This window comes from Spermophilus citellus (genome assembly GCF_964194105.1).
Source record: "Spermophilus citellus genome assembly, chromosome: X".
Classification (NCBI taxonomy): domain Eukaryota; kingdom Metazoa; phylum Chordata; class Mammalia; order Rodentia; family Sciuridae; genus Spermophilus; species Spermophilus citellus.
The window spans coordinates 13,784,309-13,800,999 of record NC_138190.1 but is presented as its reverse complement, the minus strand read 5'-3'; the positions used below and the strand labels follow the sequence as shown (position 1 = coordinate 13,800,999).

The following is a 16,691-nucleotide window of genomic DNA, read 5'->3' as shown; positions in this document are numbered from 1 at the left end:
TAAGCACAAAAGATAAAGTATTTCTCAAAAAACTTGAAAAGTCTAAGAGATTTTTCTAGATTGAGGAATGGCTGGATTTAGGAGTTCGGATGATAAACTATGTCTCTTTACATTGTTTGGCTCTATTTGACTCTTGAGTAGGCTTTATTTTCTAGCAGGTTCATCCTATGTGGTGGCAGAGATATCATCTTGGCACATCCAGGTTATAGTCTTCCAGAGTGGTGGCCTTTTCAGAAAGCAAGCTTTGTCTATAGTGGCTCTAGCATAAACCCTTACTGTATGGCTCTCAGTTGCTCTAGCTTGGATTGTATGCCCATCCCCAAACTGTGCCCAGGTTAGCCAGGCTTGAGTCATATATCCTTCCCTGCAACTGGGTTCAGGACCAGGGCACAGGCAATGATGGGCTTACCCCACAAGAACCACAGTGAATCAGAGCAGGGAAAATTACAGGCAATTACCAGGAAACAAGTGAACAGGTGCTAGACAGGCAGAGGTAACAACATTTTCATGAAGGGGTGTGAAATGAAGGGTCTAAATAGACACATACTCTCCAATCACCTTTGAATTCTCCTTTTAATAGAAAGTGAAATAGAGAAATTAAATAATTTGCACATCACATAACCATCAAGTGACAGAACAGAGATTTAAACCTAGAGGTGCCTTTCTCACAGCTGGATCCATGCCCTTAACCATTATCCACTATGCCTCCCATGAGATGGACCTCAGGGTCCTTCTGCCCAGAGAATACCAGAGATAGAGCCCACATCACCCACAGCTCTGTCTTTTCTTTGGACAGTCCTAATGTCAGGAAGTTCTTACATTGAGTTGAGATCTAAAGAGATCAGTAGCAGAAAAAAATCCCTCTTTGGGTGGATCACCTTTTAGCTCCTTGAGGTGGCTAACTCAAGCCTCCCCTAAGCCTTCTGTAAACATCCATCTTCCCATGAGATGTGGCTTTGAGCCTCTTCATCACCCTCCTTTAGGTATGATTAAATAGTGAATGAACCCAGGGTGCTTTACCACTGAGCCACATCTACAGTCCTTTTTAAAATTTATTTATTTTGACACAGCATCTAATTGCTGGAGCTATCTTTGAACTTCCGATCCTTTTGCCTCAGCATCCGGAGTTGCTGGGCTGATAGATGTGTGCATATATGTAAATGTCCCTTTAAAAACTTTTGTGTTTGGCTTTGACAAAATACACCACATTTGCCCTGCCAGGTTGGCAGTTTAGTGGGGCTTTTTTTCCCCCTCTCTAGTTCTGAAAACTTTACGTGTGTGTGTGTGTGTGTGTGTGTGTGTGTGTGTGTGTGTGGTGCTGGAGATCCAACTCAGGACCTCATACATGCTAGGGAAGCACTCCACCACACTACACCCCATGGCCCCTCTACTTCTATTAACACAGCCTTTGCTCTGTGGTATGTGGTATTCACACTGTTGGTGGTAGGTTGCTATTAAAACTTTCGGTCAGAGTTGTACAGTTCAATTTTCTTGTACTTAAGTGTTGGAGCAGGCTGCAACTTTTGGGCTGGGGTGGGGGAGGGTTGGAAAAGAGAGAAGAGGCTCTGTGTAAAGACTGGTTAGGGTTCCAGGGGTGGGGGTGCATGTGTAAAGGGAGCTGAGTCAACTCAAGTGCGGGAGTGATGGCTAATAAAATTAGTTCGGCAAACATTTATTAAACATGTGAGCCCAATAAATAAATCCTTGTTGAATTCCTTCTACTTTGTTTCTATCATCCCAGCCCCTATGTGCTCTGCTATTCCAGTATTGGCTCAGTGGCAACACTGCAGCCCTTACCCATGCCTACCCCCACTTGCATATACCCTCTAAGGAGCAGAGCATGTCACCATTTCAGCATCTCTGCTATCTTCTGTTGTTAAACTCTTGCATTAACAATCATCTTTGAATTGCCACCAGCCAAGAATATTGTGTAAGCATTGTTTCTCAAGCTTGTATAATGAAGACTTGAGCTGTTTGTTTTCATTTTACAAGTAGAAAATTATAATGTTGAATGTGTGTTTTTAAAGTATGCGTACACTACCCTAGGGGTCATATACCCTGTCTTCTCTGGTCACCCTCTACCACTGTACCCTCACCCCCACTGAAATTTACTGCCCTAATTCTGCCTCCTTAACTTTCACCTCTGTCCTGTGAGGTTACTGTTCTCTGTTTAATCTATCTCATCTCTGAGTTGAGAAATAAACCATTTCCTGTTTGAAGCAGCTCCCTTGTTTTGCCCACTTTTCTAATTTATTTATTTATCTATTTTTATTTTTTGCAGTGCTGGGGATTGAATTTGGAGCCTCACACATGCTAGGAAAGCACTGTACCACCGAGCTACATCCCCAACCCCCACTTTTCTACTTTTAAAGCAGAAATAAGACTTTACCTTGAATCATTTCCAAGGTTCATGCTGTGCATATTTGATTTTCTTCTTCAGGGTTTCGTGGAGAAAGACTGAGCAGAAGAATGTGCATAATAATAAAATAAGCTCTCTTAAATGGCAAATTATTTCTATGAGCTATGAATAATACATATGTATACCCTTTAAAGTGTTTTTGAAAAGGTATTTCATGCTATAAATCAGTAAAAATGTAACCTTTATTGTGCATTTTTTCATTTATTTATTCAATACTTAACTAAGCCAGGCTTAGAGTGGTAAACAACAACAACAACAAAGGTTTTACCCATAGAAAGCTTATAGCATGGGAATCATGCTTCAGATTGTACCAAAAAGATATGTTCATGGATGAGAAGATTCAATATGGTTGAATATTCCCCAAACTAGTCTACAAGTGTGGGATTTAAATAAGATTCATTTTCTTGTGTATGTATGTCTAGTTGTCCCAACACTATTTATTAAAAATACTTTTATTTCTCCTTTGCATTGTCTTCAGAAGTTTGTCAAGGAGCAGTTTGCCATATTTGTGTAAATTTATTTCTGGACTCAATTCTGTTTCAACCATCTATGTATCTATTCCTTTACCTCTTGTTAGATTCATACACATTTGGGATTGTTATGTCTTCATGGAGAACTCCTCTCTTAGTTAGCTGTCTTTCTTCCCCTCTGCTACAAGATGGGCAGTGTTTTAGATACAGGCTGATCCAGTAGCCTGGTTCCTAGAGGGACAATAACAGAGAGCAGAATCACAGCTGACCAGATATGTACACAAGGCTTGGATGAGAAATAAATGTTTCTTGTAAAAATCCACTGAGATTTTAGTGTTATTTGTTACCATGGCACAGAAGCCAAAACTTGGTCCCAATCCATTCTAGGCTTTCAGGCTCTGCTCTTTGTTCTCACAGACAGGAGCCAACATGGGCACTTTACCCAGATGAGAAACTGAGAAGAGATGGAGAAGGAAAGAGGGGCAAATGAGTCAAAGGACACTCCACACAGCTGCTGGCTCTTATCCTCAGTGAAACACAATCTGTAGGAGGCTCATCTGTCTCAGCTTCTTCTCCTAGAGTTTAAGGCTGTCATTGTCAGGTCAGCCTGCAGCAGGGGTCTGAGACTCAGTGCAAGGCTGTGCTATCTCCACTAAGACTGTATTGTGATACCTGCTCTTTTATTATTCTTAGATATCTTTGTAGTTGCCATTTCTTGAGATCTGCCCCATCCTCCTCCTCCATGACCCCACACCTGGCCATCTCAGGAGCAGCTCTTGATTAGAAAAGTGGATGTTCTTAACAGGATTTGCCACTGATTTTTTTAGTCATTATTTTTTTAGGCAAAGTACAGAGAGTTTAGTAAAGTAAAACAGAAGATTTATGTGAGTGAGCACAAATTAGGGCTAAACTTGAAGGGGAAAGGCAAGAATTGGGTGGGGAGAGGGTACAGAGTTGTCAGGGATTTTGTTTCAAAAATATCAGTGGGATAAAATATCATCACTGGCCATATTTATGGTAAAGATGAAAGAGGGCACCCAGACTTAGTTATTCTAGGTAATAAAAATGAGCTTGGATTTGCTTGTAGATTCTCTCCCTAGCCCTGTATCTTTATCTGATTTCCTGAAATTATTACAACTATACAAGAAAGAAATAATATAATGAAAGCTGTTCAAATAGGTCAACAATATTAAATATAGCTTGCAGTTATTGATCACTTACATGTGTCAGATACAGTCCAAAATGCTTGATACACACTAATTCTTTTAATCTTCACAAACTACCCTATGAGGTGGAAACACTGGTATAATCCTCGTTTTACAGATGGGGATGCTAAAGTCAATTGACAAGGTTGCAGTTTTATCATGGTAGAGCTTCGAACAGTCTGATTCCAAAGCTTGTGCTCTTAAACATGATACGTGGAAGGTTGTCATTCTTTGTAGATAGAAATGGTGAAATAGTACCTGATTTTTAAAAAAGAAACTAAAAATTAACTCACAGAACAGAAAATCCAGTGCCTTCCTCCCCAAAAAAGAATAAATAGATGCTTAAATTCACTGGCAGTCAGGGAAACAACAATTTTAAAAATAAAAGCAATTATATATGTCACTTTACACCCATCAGACTGAAAAAATTTTAAATATTGACAACTTCCTGACAAGGATCAGGGATATTTATTAAAACTGGAAGTTCATATGCATATAGCCTGTGAACCTAGCAATCCTGTTTTTGGGATTCTATTTCACACAAATTAAAGCACTGTTGAAAAAAGCTTATGTTATAATGATGCTTATTGCAGTATTTTTGCAGTGGCAAAAAAAATTAAAACTCTGAAAAATTAATGAATACCCATCACAATGGTAGATAACTAGATGCATTATTATGTGCATTCACCATGGAATATTATGGAGCTTATAAAGCTTAATGAGTTTGAGTTAAACCAAAGGGCTTAAGGGATCTCATAAGGTTCTGTTGAATGGGAAATGCCAAGTAAGCAGTGATCCTAAGATCCCATACATTAAAAACAGTGACCCCCCCTCCAAAAAAAACCTTGCACATATAGAAGTTTATACATAAGCATGTGCATGTAGGTATATGATTTAAATATCTGATTTTCACAGCACAGAAAAAAAGATGGAAAAATATATATAAGGTTGTTACATGGACAGTGTTTATGGGATTGCTGATGTGAAGGGAGGAGGGCAAGTAAAGAGCAGAAAAAATGGAAAACTCATCTATATGATTATAGTTAGACAGTTCTACAGTGTTATATTTAAAAATAATATTTTAACAGATATAATTAAATAATATTTTTTAAAGATTGGAAAGCACCAGATGGTTAATATGATCATAAGGCTTTGCCTGGACAAATCTCCCCACCTTCTTTCTTTTTTTTTTCTGCATTTTATTTATTTATTTATTTATTAGCACCTGGGATTTAACCAAGGCATGCCATATCCCCAGCCCTTTTTTAATTTTTTATTTTTTTATTGGTTGTTCAAAACATTACATAGTTCTTGATATATCATATTTCACACTCTGATTCAAGTGGGTTATGAACTCCCATTTTTACCCCGTATACAGATTGCAGAATCACATCAGTTACACTTCCACTGATTTACATATTGACATACTCATGTCTGTTGTATTCTGCTGCCATTCCTATCCTCTACTATCCCCCCTCCCCTCCCCTCCCCTCCCCTCTTCTCTCTCTACCCCCTCTACTGTAATTCATTTCTCCCCCTTGTATTATTTTTCCCTTTCCCCTCACTTCCTCTTGTATGTAATTTTGTATAACCCTGAGGGTCTCCTTCCATTTCCAAGCAATTTCCCTTCTCTCTCCCTTTCCCTCCCACCTCTCATCCCTGTTTAATGTTAGTCATCTTCTCATGCTCTTCTTCCCTACTCTGTTCTTAGTTACTCTCCTTATATCAAAGAAGACATTTGGCAATTTGATTTTTAGGGATTGGCTAGCTTCACTTAGCATAATCTGCTCTAATGCCATCCATTTCCCTCCAAATTCTATAATTTTGTCATTTTTTAATGCAGAGTAATACTCCATTGTGTATAAATGCCACATTTTTTAAATCCATTCGTCTATTGAAGGGCATCTAGGTTGCTTCCACAGTCTTGCTATTGTGAATTGTGCTGCTATGAACATCGATGTAGCAGTGTCCCTGTAGCATGCTGTTTTTAGGTCTTTAGGGAATAGACCCAGAAGGGGAATAGCTGGGTCAAATGGTGGTTCCATTCCCAGCTTTCCAGGAAATCTCCATACTGCTTTCCAAATTGGCTGCACCAATTTGCAGTCCCACCAACAATGTACAAGTGTACCCTTTTCCCCACATCCTCGCCAGCACTTGTTGTTGTTTGACTTCATAATGGCTGCCAATCTTACTGGAGTGAGATGATATCTTAGGGTGGTTTTGATTTGCATTTCTCTGACTGCTAGAGATGGTGAGCATTTTTTCATGTACTTGTTGATTGATTGTATGTCCTCCTCTGAGAAGTGTCTGTTTAGGTCCTTGGCCCATTTGTTGATTGGGTTATTTGTTATCTTATTGTCTAATTTTTTGAGTTCTTTATATACTCTGGATATTAGGGCTCTATCTGAAGTGTCCCCACCTTCTTTCTATGGTCTGTATTTGCCAGTGTTCAGCCTTTTGTTTCTCCCTCCATTGACATATCTAATGGAAACCAATGACCCCAGAGCTCAATGCAATGGACCTGCTTGGGTGATGCAGCACAACCCATCTCCAAGTAGAGGAGGAATGCAAAGACAAAACCTTTGGGTCATCTTTATTGGAAGGGACAGCAGACTGGGAGAAACAGTAATTACCAGTCTGTGGCCATTTCAGGTTTTTTTTTTAAAGTTGTAGATAGACACAATAACTTTATTTATTTATTTTTTAATGTGGTGCTGATGATTGAACCCAGTGCCTTAAACATTAGGTGAGTGCTCTATACTGAGCCACAACCTCAGCCCACCATTTCAGTTTTTATGAATCACATCAAAATAGAACCACCTACATCTCTTGCAACACAATGCATCATGTTTTATAGATTTAAAGAGAGAAGCAAGTCATAAATACTCCTTTTCCTGAGTGCAATAACACCCCTTTTATATGGCTTTTTTGTATGCATAGTTTTGAATGTGGGGGTCCCCTGAAACAGCCAGACTGCTTCTCAATAATTCAATGAGGGAAGATAGACAGTCTAGTGTTGGGTGGGGACAAAATGATCCACTCCAACAGTTAAGCCCAAACTAAAGAATAAAAGAGAAGACTTTCAGTTAATAGGAGGGTAACATTTCATAATCCAAACCACACTTGGCACTATGTGTAACGGTCACTGCTGTGTCATCTGAAGGTTGTTTGTCTCAGTGGACTCATGGTTGGTGGAGGCACTGGAGGGGGGGTGAGTTCTTTCTGTAGATCTCCTGATTATTCCCTGCCCCAGACTTACCCAATAGGTCTCAGAACAGATAAAGATGTATATGTTATCTATTGTTGGTGAATAGTGATTTTTTAAAAGAATCAGTAATCTACTATTGGAATAAGCCTTGTACTTTGACTCAGTCATTCCTAGACTTCAGTTCTGATTGGCTTTAATATCATTGATTCATAAGTTATTGGCTGGATAACTATGTCAATACATGGAATGCTATTGCCCCTGAGGGTAGTATCAGTTCAGTTTTAGATGTTTTTATAGGAGGCATAGATTCATTAAAGGAGAAATTCAAATATTTAATAAGTGGGACCATGTAAAATAATACCTTTTTTAAAAAACCTAATAACCTTAGCACTGTCACTTTAAAAGTACTCAACAGTTTTTCATGATACGTCTTGTAAATAATACAGAACCCTTTTGAATAATGGTTGTTTTTTGTTTTGTTTTGTTCTGTGGTGCTGGGAATAGAACCCAGGTTTCATGCATGCCAGGTAGGTGCCCTACCACTGAGCTATACCTCAGCCCTATTGAGTAATTCTTTTTTAAGCTGGCAGGGTTCTGATTGTTATGATGCATTTTATTAGATACATATTTCTTTGTATATTTTGGGGAAAAGCCATCAGAGACTTTATGTGACTCATTTCCTATCTTATCCATTTTATTTATGGGCTCAGAGTTTATTAGGACTGGTGCTTAAAAATTAATAACTCTAATGAGATACAATTTACTTACACACTTCACTATTTCAAAGGCACAATTGAATGATTTTTAGTATATTCACAGAGTTGTCCATCCATCACCACAGTCAATTTTAAAGAATTTTTAACACCTCCCAAAAGAAAAGGAAAAAGCCTATTAGCAGCCACTCATTTCCCCACCCCACCTCCACCATAGCTCTAGGCCATCAATGATCTTTCTGTCTGTATAGATTTGTGTACCCTGGACATTTCATATAAATGCAATCACTCAATATGTAACCTTTCATGACCGGCTTCCTTCACTTAGCACTGTTTTCAAGGTTCATCTGTGTTACAGTGTATATTAGTAATTCCTTTCTGCTGACAAATACTTCATTGTAGAGACTACATTTTGTTGATCCATTCATCAGTTGATGGATATTTGTCTTGTTTTCACTTTCTGATGTTTATGAATAATGCTGCAATGAACATTTCTGTGCAGTTTTTTTTATATTAAGGTCTGGTTTTTTTAGTGATTCCACTGCCTTTTTAAATAAAAATGACATTACAGCTAAATAAGACTCCCACATATTCCTCCTGCTCAGCACCTTCTCTCTAGGCCCAAGAAGTACCTGAATTGCAGACAAGATAGTTGAGATCCAGATAGGAAAGGTGGCTTCCCTGGGCACACAGAGCTAGGAAGTGGATAGGGTCCTGCATCCAGGTGTCTTCCTCCCAGCTTCAGTTCTTTACCAACCAATATGGAACTGTGAAGGCCAGAGAAGACCTAAAGCCCACAATGCACAGATTTGTAAAGCCTTGCAGGCTTTTTTCTATTTATTCATTCTTCTGTTTTATCACTTACAACAGTGTGGTCTGATCTGAAAAAGAAAGAAGAACATAAGAGTTAGAAGGTTCCTTCGACAATTTTTTAGTCTCATCGCCTGGTTATACGGGTGAGGAAACTGAGGCTCAGAGAAGTGATGCAACTTACCACCCAAGATCACACTGTTAATGGTGGAGCAGGAACTGGAACTCTTGTCTCTATTCCTCATCCCTGGTCCTTGTCTGTCTCCTGGGTAAGCATTTGTTTCCCAGGAGCTAGCTGTGTGAAGGGAGTTGCAAAGTTATTTTGTGTCTTTTCTTTAATAGAATCCCGTCACAGGGCTGCTGTCAGCCAGCCATGAGCAGAAGGATGCCTGGGTGCGTGACAACATCTACAGCATCCTGGCTGTGTGGGGACTGGGCATGGCCTACCGCAAGAATGCCGACCGCGATGAGGACAAGGCCAAGGCCTATGAATTGGAACAGGTAATGGTGACTGACAGCCATATCTTGGCTGTTAAGCACATTTTCCTCAAGAAAACCAAGGAGGAATTAGCTTTGTGTGTAGAACTGTTGAGATGCAGGTCTCTCTTCCATTTCTGCTATACAGTGTTTTGGAGAGGCATTTATATGGTCTCAATCTCACATGCATCTTTCTGTTTGAGACATTTTTCCCCTCCATAAAATAATGACATCAAAAATCATACCAAGGGGCTGGGGTTGTGGCTCAGTGGTAGAGTGCTCGCCTAGCATACATGAGGCACTGGGTTCAATCCACATAAAAGTAAAATAAAGATATTGTGTCCATCTGAAAGTTAAAAAAAAAAAAACACCAAATAGGAAATGAAAACATTCAAATTTCTAACTCCAGAGTGTTGATTTGCCTTATGAGCTATATTTCTCTCACACATTTTATCAATTTTTATACATATTTTTATATACAAGACATCATTATAAACTAAACGTGATTATTTTTAAAAAGTCAGCACATCAGAGCTATACATTCCAAAGTATGTACTCTTCAGGGTAGCCACATTGAAAGAATATTTATCCAAACATTATTGCCACTGCTTAAAACATTTTTGAAACTTCACTTAAAAATAACTCTAGTTTGAGTCACTCCAGGAAAGCAGTCTTATTTATTCATGGTCACCCTTAGTTTCACACCAAATTGATATTACACAATTTTTGTGCCTGTTATTCACCATACAGCACAATGAAGTCCTTTTTTGTTGGTGGTGTTGTTTCTCAAAATCAGAAACCAACATACTCACCAAAGAAAGATTTGTCATTAGTGAGTTTGGAAGAAAATGTTCTGCCCTTAAGCATGGGAGGTATTTTCCAAATATTTTGATAACATTGAGATAGGGAACACTGAAATATGAAAGTATAATTCTTTAAGCATGAGAGCCTTTGGGATTTATCTTTATTTTTTTTTTTTATTTTTTTTTTATTTTTTTTTTTTTGGGATTTATCTTTATAAAGATACTTCTGTATGTATGTGTCCTGCGGATTGAACATGCATGCTAAGCACACACTTTACCACTGAGCTATATCCCCAGGCTTAGGATTTGCCTTTAATTCATACATTTCTGGATGACTCTCACAGCCAGTGGATCGTCAGGTCTTCCAGCTTAGTGGGTGCTTGTTTATAGCAACCAAAGTGGACAAAAGTTGCAGGCAGCATGAGGGCAACTTTGAGAGCCATGAGGAAACTAAGAAAGAAAGCTTATCCATGGGAATAAGGCTTGTATTTGGTCAGAAATGCTGAGTGTAGGATGATGAATTCACTCAATTTTGGGGTTAAGGCAAGTTTTAAAATTTGGATACAGAAAGCATTGAATTGTCCTCCAAAAAGGATGAGATTTACGTAAGGAATCATTCATTTATTAGTAGAAAATTTGACGTGAATGTCTTACAAATCTCCTGTCACCTTTTGAGACAAAACCAAAGTAAAGCAGTATCCAATCTCTCTCTCTCTCTCTCTCTCTCTCTCTCTCTCTCTCTCTCTCTGTGTTTCTCATACTCAAACATACACTCTTTCTCTCTCTCTCTCCTACTTGGGCTGGGTTACGGTTGACTGGATTTATTGCTCCTTGATTACCAATAATGAGACACAAAAAGGACACAATTTTTCATAGTTAAATCCTTTTATCACTTGATAAATGTGGTTAATGACATCTCCCTTCATGATAGAAAAAAACAGGATGATACTCAACAGGAACACTATTGCATTTTGGGTTCATTGTGTGTGTGTCTCATGCATTGTGGGACACTTAGGGACTCTTGTCTCTACTCACTAAGTGCCAGCAGCTCGCACCTTTGCCATGATGATTAAAATACCTCCATCCCATATTTCTAGATACTTTCTTACTTCCTGGAGATGGCAGTTATAACCCCCAGTTGGGAACCACTGTGCCTCTGCCTAATGGAAAATAAATTTTCTTTAGTTGGCATGGACAGTGGGGAGTCAATTGACAGATGTTTACACTATACACACTGTAGGAAATGTTAATTATAACAATGCTAATTTTACCTCATAATTATGAGATAACATTTTCTGCCTCAATAGAATTCATGATATAAATTCAGATTATATTCTAGAATTCTAGGATTTTAGAGGCAGAAATTCATTGACAATGAACTTTTGAGCCCTTTTACTGTGTCTTCCCCTGCAAATCATATATGTTCTGTAAGAGAGGATATACTCATGTCCCTGGGTGGAAACATCTTTCCTCCAGGCTACTTTGGCCTACAAAATATCTTCTGCTCAGCCACTAATGAAGTAGTTGTATAGTGTTCTTAGCAGACCATGTTTAGACCAGTCCTTTATTTATTTATTTATTTTAAGTACTGGGGATTGAACAGACTGGTCTTTAAATGGGCTGAATTGTGGAGAAGATGGGAGGCAACATAATGGACTGGATAAGAGCTCAAACTCTGGCTCCTGAAAGTCTGAGCTCTGTTCTTGCTCTACCCCTTGTCAGCTGGAAGACTTGAGCAATATTACTTCAGCTCTCTTAGCCTCAGTCCCCTCATCTACAAAGTGGGGTAATAATGCTATATAATAACCTCATAAGGCTGGGGCAAAATTTTGAGATAATCTAAGTAAAGTGTTTTGAACAATGCCTGGATGTAATGTCTAATTGATTAATGTAGTAGTACTGTTATTATTTATAATGATGATAATAGCAATCAGTTGCAATACATCACATTATTAAGAAACATTGGCTACCACTCAAATTTTGTAAGAACTTTACTCAATAGTCCAGTAATGGTGTCACAAATGGTTCTTTTGGTGTAACATCATTATTTGGGGGCAGGCATGGTGGAGTTAATTTATCTTTAATATACAAGAATAAATTACTGTGAAATTTGACATAAAATTCCCAAGCACCAGGTTTATAAAAATTGTGTTTCTAAAATGTCAGTGGGGAGTCACTGAATTGAACAGCCAGAAGACTCTATCTGATCTAACCCTTTTATTTGAGAAAGATCACTTTGTCAGAATTTTTCTTTCTTTGCGATAGAGAAATGGCAGACCACTTGAAATACTCATATATGTATATACCTTTTCAGGGAAGTTGCCGGGCAGCACTAGCTTACCAGCCACAGGAAGGCCCAGAGGTGGTTTTCTGTGAGCGAGGAAGCCAGGCCTGATTACTGACACCACTTTTATTTCCACAGAACGTGGTGAAGCTAATGCGAGGTCTACTCCAGTGCATGATGAGACAGGTAGGTGGAATGTGCAGATGTGTGCTTGAAGAGCATCTGAGTGGGCATTTTGTGTCATTTTAATTGTGACAATTAACTTACTTGGTGTGTTTTGAACTTTTCTTCTCAAGAGGGAGAGAAATTTAAAATATTTTGCCATGGTCTCACAGAACACTGTTTCTGAGAATCTCTTTTGAATAATTACATGTGTAAAAGGAAAACATTTCTTTCAAAAAATTAAGAAAATATATTTTTTTAAAAAGCCATTTGTAAGCTGGGCATAGTGATGCATGCTTGTATTCCCAGTTACTCAGGAGGCTGAAGCAGGAGGATCACAAGTTCAAGGTCAACCTCAGCAATTTAGCAATACCCTGTCTCAAAATAAAAAGGTCTAAGGATGTGGCTCAGTGGTACACTGAGTTCAATCCCCAATGCAGGAGAAAAAAATTTTAAAAAGCCACTACTAGAAAGCTATGTGCTCTATCAAGTTTGTAAAGGGTATGTTTTCATTTGAGATGAAGTGTTTGAGTTTTTAAAACTTACCATTACTATTTTCTGGTAGTTTCAGTGAGGGGTAAATAAAACAATTGGCTGAACATGTACTTTATACAGAACATTATACTAGAATCTACACAGATTCAAAGATAAATTCAATCCAGTCCCCAATCCTTAGCATGTTCAAAGACATACTTGCTCTTTTTCTTTCAACATTAGGAAAGGAGAAGTTGAAATTTAAACAGGTCCTCTTCCTTTGCTGCCTCCTTGAGTACCTACTATGTGCCACAGCTGGGTTTCTATAGGCAAGAAACCCTTTGGCACGACCCTGATCTCTGCAGAAATTGTTAAAACCCCTTGGGCTGGAAAGTTTGCCGTGAATGGGCTGGAAGAATCCACAGCACAGTCCCTATGTGTATTGCACACTAGCAGCTGCCTCCCATCCCTCTGGCTTCCAGATGTAGCAGATAAGAAGTTTAGCTCCAGTTGATTGGCCTTGGGTGACCTATGCCAGCCATGAACCTGTGTAGCTATGTGGAGCCAGCTTGCCTTCTCTCTTAGGTGGACAAAGTGGAGAAGTTCAAACACACTCAGAGTACCAAAGACAGTTTGCACGCCAAGTACAATACCTCCACCTGCAGTACCGTGGTGGGTGATGACCAGTGGGGCCACCTCCAGGTGGATGCCACTTCCCTCTTCCTCCTGTTCCTGTCTCAGATGACTGCGTCAGGTGAGTCAGGGCCATTTAAGCCCATTATTTAGAAAGTGACAATCCAGAAATGGAGGGGGCAATGTCAATCTGTTTTGCTACTACAACAGAATACCTGAGACTCAGAAGTTTAAAACACAGAAATTTTCTCACAGTTCTGGGGTCTGGGAAGTTCAAGATCAAGGCATTAACAGGTTCAATTGTCTGGTGAGAGCTGCATCCTCTGAAGGGGAGGAATGCTGTCCTCTCATGGTAGAAGACAGAAGGAAAAGAGAACTGAATGTTGTGTAAAGCTTCTTTTTTAAGAGTCGAATCCCATTCATGAAAGAGAAGCCCTCATGGCCTAATCACCTATAGGCCTCAATACCAGCAGATCAGCAACACTGAATTGTGGAGGGGACACATTTAATCCATAGCAAACAGTATTTTAAATGAGCAGTTTATGCAAAGGAAAAGCATGTTCTCTGATAACACATGCCGTTGTGTCTGTGATAGGGCAGGGAGTGTGGGGACCTTGTCTGTGACCTGCAGATAGGACAGTCTACCTCTACCCAGGCACTTGCAGGATGAAGGCTGTTGAACCAACTCTGTTAGCTTGTTGCTGTAGAGCCCTCAGCTTCCATCCTGTCACTCTCCTAGTTCCTGGAGCAACTTAGAGCAGTTCAAATACCTGCAGACAATCTCATGCCTGCTCTTAGACTTTTTTTTTTTCCAGGATTAGTACCTCGTGCCTTCAGCTCTCCCTCTCACTACCTGGTCACCCTTTTCTAAGATACATCCTCCTTTATCTAAGTTATATTTGAACAACACCATTCCCTCCACTCTTTGGGGTCCCCAGAGTGGGCTGAGAAGCCCATAGCACCTATGCTGTGAGGAGGCCTGCAACTTGTCAGTGGTATACATTGTTCCTGGTGAGCCAGAGCCACTGGCTTCTATGACAGGTGAGATGCCAGGTCTTCAAGCTCCAGGCTGCAGCTGTTTTCCACATACCAAATAGCCTTTCTCCCATAGGAGCGTCCACTAAGGATGCTTCCCAAGTTGGACTGACTCTGTCTCAGAGTTCTCATCACTAGTCCACTGACCTGACATGCCTGAGGCCTCAGACTGCAAGTGTGAAACTTGAAAAAAAAGTCCCATAAATCAAGTAATATTTTTGTAGCTTTGTCAATAAAGCACACGCTGATAAAAAGTAATTTTTTTGTTATGGAAGTTAATGAAAGTTAATATGAGTTAATATGAGTTCTCACTATAAATATTTCAGAAAATGTGGCAAAATACAACGAAAAAAATTACACTGCCATTTTTCATTTAGATATGTCTCCTCCACATCTTTTTTCTATGCATTTTTATATAATAAGTGTTATATTATATACATAGTCATTTTATTACATAAAAAGATAGTCCATGCCCCAGTTATAAAGCAGAAAGAGGAAGGAAGGAAGAGAGGGAAGCATGGGAAGAGGATAGGAAAGAAAGAAAGAAGGGAGGAAATAATGGCATTTCCCCCATAATCTTTTGTTTTTACTTTTTTTTTTTTTTAGTTGTAGATGGACACAATACCTTTATTTTATGTTATTTGTTTTATGTGGTGCTGAGGATCGAACCCAGTGCCTCATGCATTCTAGGCAAGCGCTCTACCACTGAGCTACACCCTTAGCCCTCCCCCATAATCTTACAAGCTCTTCACAAACATTATTTTAGTAACTTTATCAATGGGTATACTATAATTAAATTATTCCTTTATTTGTTTTGCTGTTATAACTAATGTTGCAATATCAACTTTAATTCCATCTCTATTCCTTCTGAAGATACCATTCAAAGGCTATGTATATATATTGCCATTTCATTTTCAGTCACTGGTTGTTTAGCTTGCTAGTTAAATTCTCTCATTGATATAAGAGCACACATCTTATAGTATTCATACCTGCTTTCAGAATTCAAACTTAAAAAATATATGTTTTTTTATATATATAATCGACTACATTTCAAGGGCTAAACAAAAAACAGTTCTCTTGGTCACTGCCTATTACAGTGAGTAAGGCAGCTGCCCCAGCAGGTCCTGAGAGCTGGGCTTCCCAGAGGAGGAAGGGCCTCTGGGGACTCTACTTGCCCTATCTGCCACTGGGGAAAAGTACTCACCCTTTCCTTTGGCTCACTCAAGGATAAGTACAGTGCCCTGGTTGTTCTGGGCTCCAATCCTTGCTTTGCTGCAACCTTTTCTGAACAAATCCAATTCGTGCCAGAGGGCCCATACCTTCTCTTTCAACTCTTTCTACCCAGTACACACACACAGATGGAGCCATTATTTCCTCCCTTCTTTCTTTCTTTTCTATCCTCTTCCCACCCCTCCCTGCCTCTCTTCCTTCTTTCTTCTTTCTGAGATTATGTGGAAGTGACACAATCTCACAGCTCTAGTCTTGCTAACCCTTTTGCTTATCCCCAAACACCCTGTCTCTCAAAGAATTCTATGATTTTTTTATGACTTACCTCAGACTTAATTTTTGATGCCATAATAATAAAAATGAAAATGAGGGTAAAAGGATTTGTTTCCTAGCATGATATTTGTAATTTGTAACTAGCAGCTCTCTTCACAACATAACTTCAGCCAGACATTGTGGTATATACCTGTAATCCCAGCAACTTGGGAGGCTGAGGCAGGAGGATCACAAGTTCAAGGCCAGTCTCAGTAACCTAGAAAGTGCCTAAGCAACTTAGCAAGAGAGATCCTGTCTCAAAATAAAAAATAAAAGGGCTGGGAATGTAGCTCAATGGTAAAGCACCTCTGGGTTAAATCCTTAGTATCATAACGTTATTGTTTCTCTTTACTAGGCTTACGTATTATTTTCACCCTTGATGAGGTGGCCTTCATACAGAATCTTGTTTTCTACATAGAAGCTGCATATAAAGTTGCTGTAAGTATCAACACTGTTAGC

General features: G+C 39.2%; 1 protein-coding gene across 3 annotated transcripts in view; it reads left to right on the top strand.

The window, feature by feature from the left end:
• Nucleotides 1-16,691, top strand: part of PHKA2 (phosphorylase kinase regulatory subunit alpha 2) — a 74,093-nt gene that overhangs the window by 12,035 nt on the left and 45,367 nt on the right. For all 3 annotated transcript variants that reach the window (XM_081276458.1, XM_081276459.1, XM_081276457.1), the window contains exons 2-5: nt 9,168-9,326; nt 12,528-12,575; nt 13,611-13,779; nt 16,588-16,670. In XM_081276458.1, coding sequence (XP_081132584.1) covers nt 9,168-9,326; nt 12,528-12,575; nt 13,611-13,779; nt 16,588-16,670 — 459 coding nt within the window. The remainder of the gene's footprint in view (nt 1-9,167; nt 9,327-12,527; nt 12,576-13,610; nt 13,780-16,587; nt 16,671-16,691) is intronic.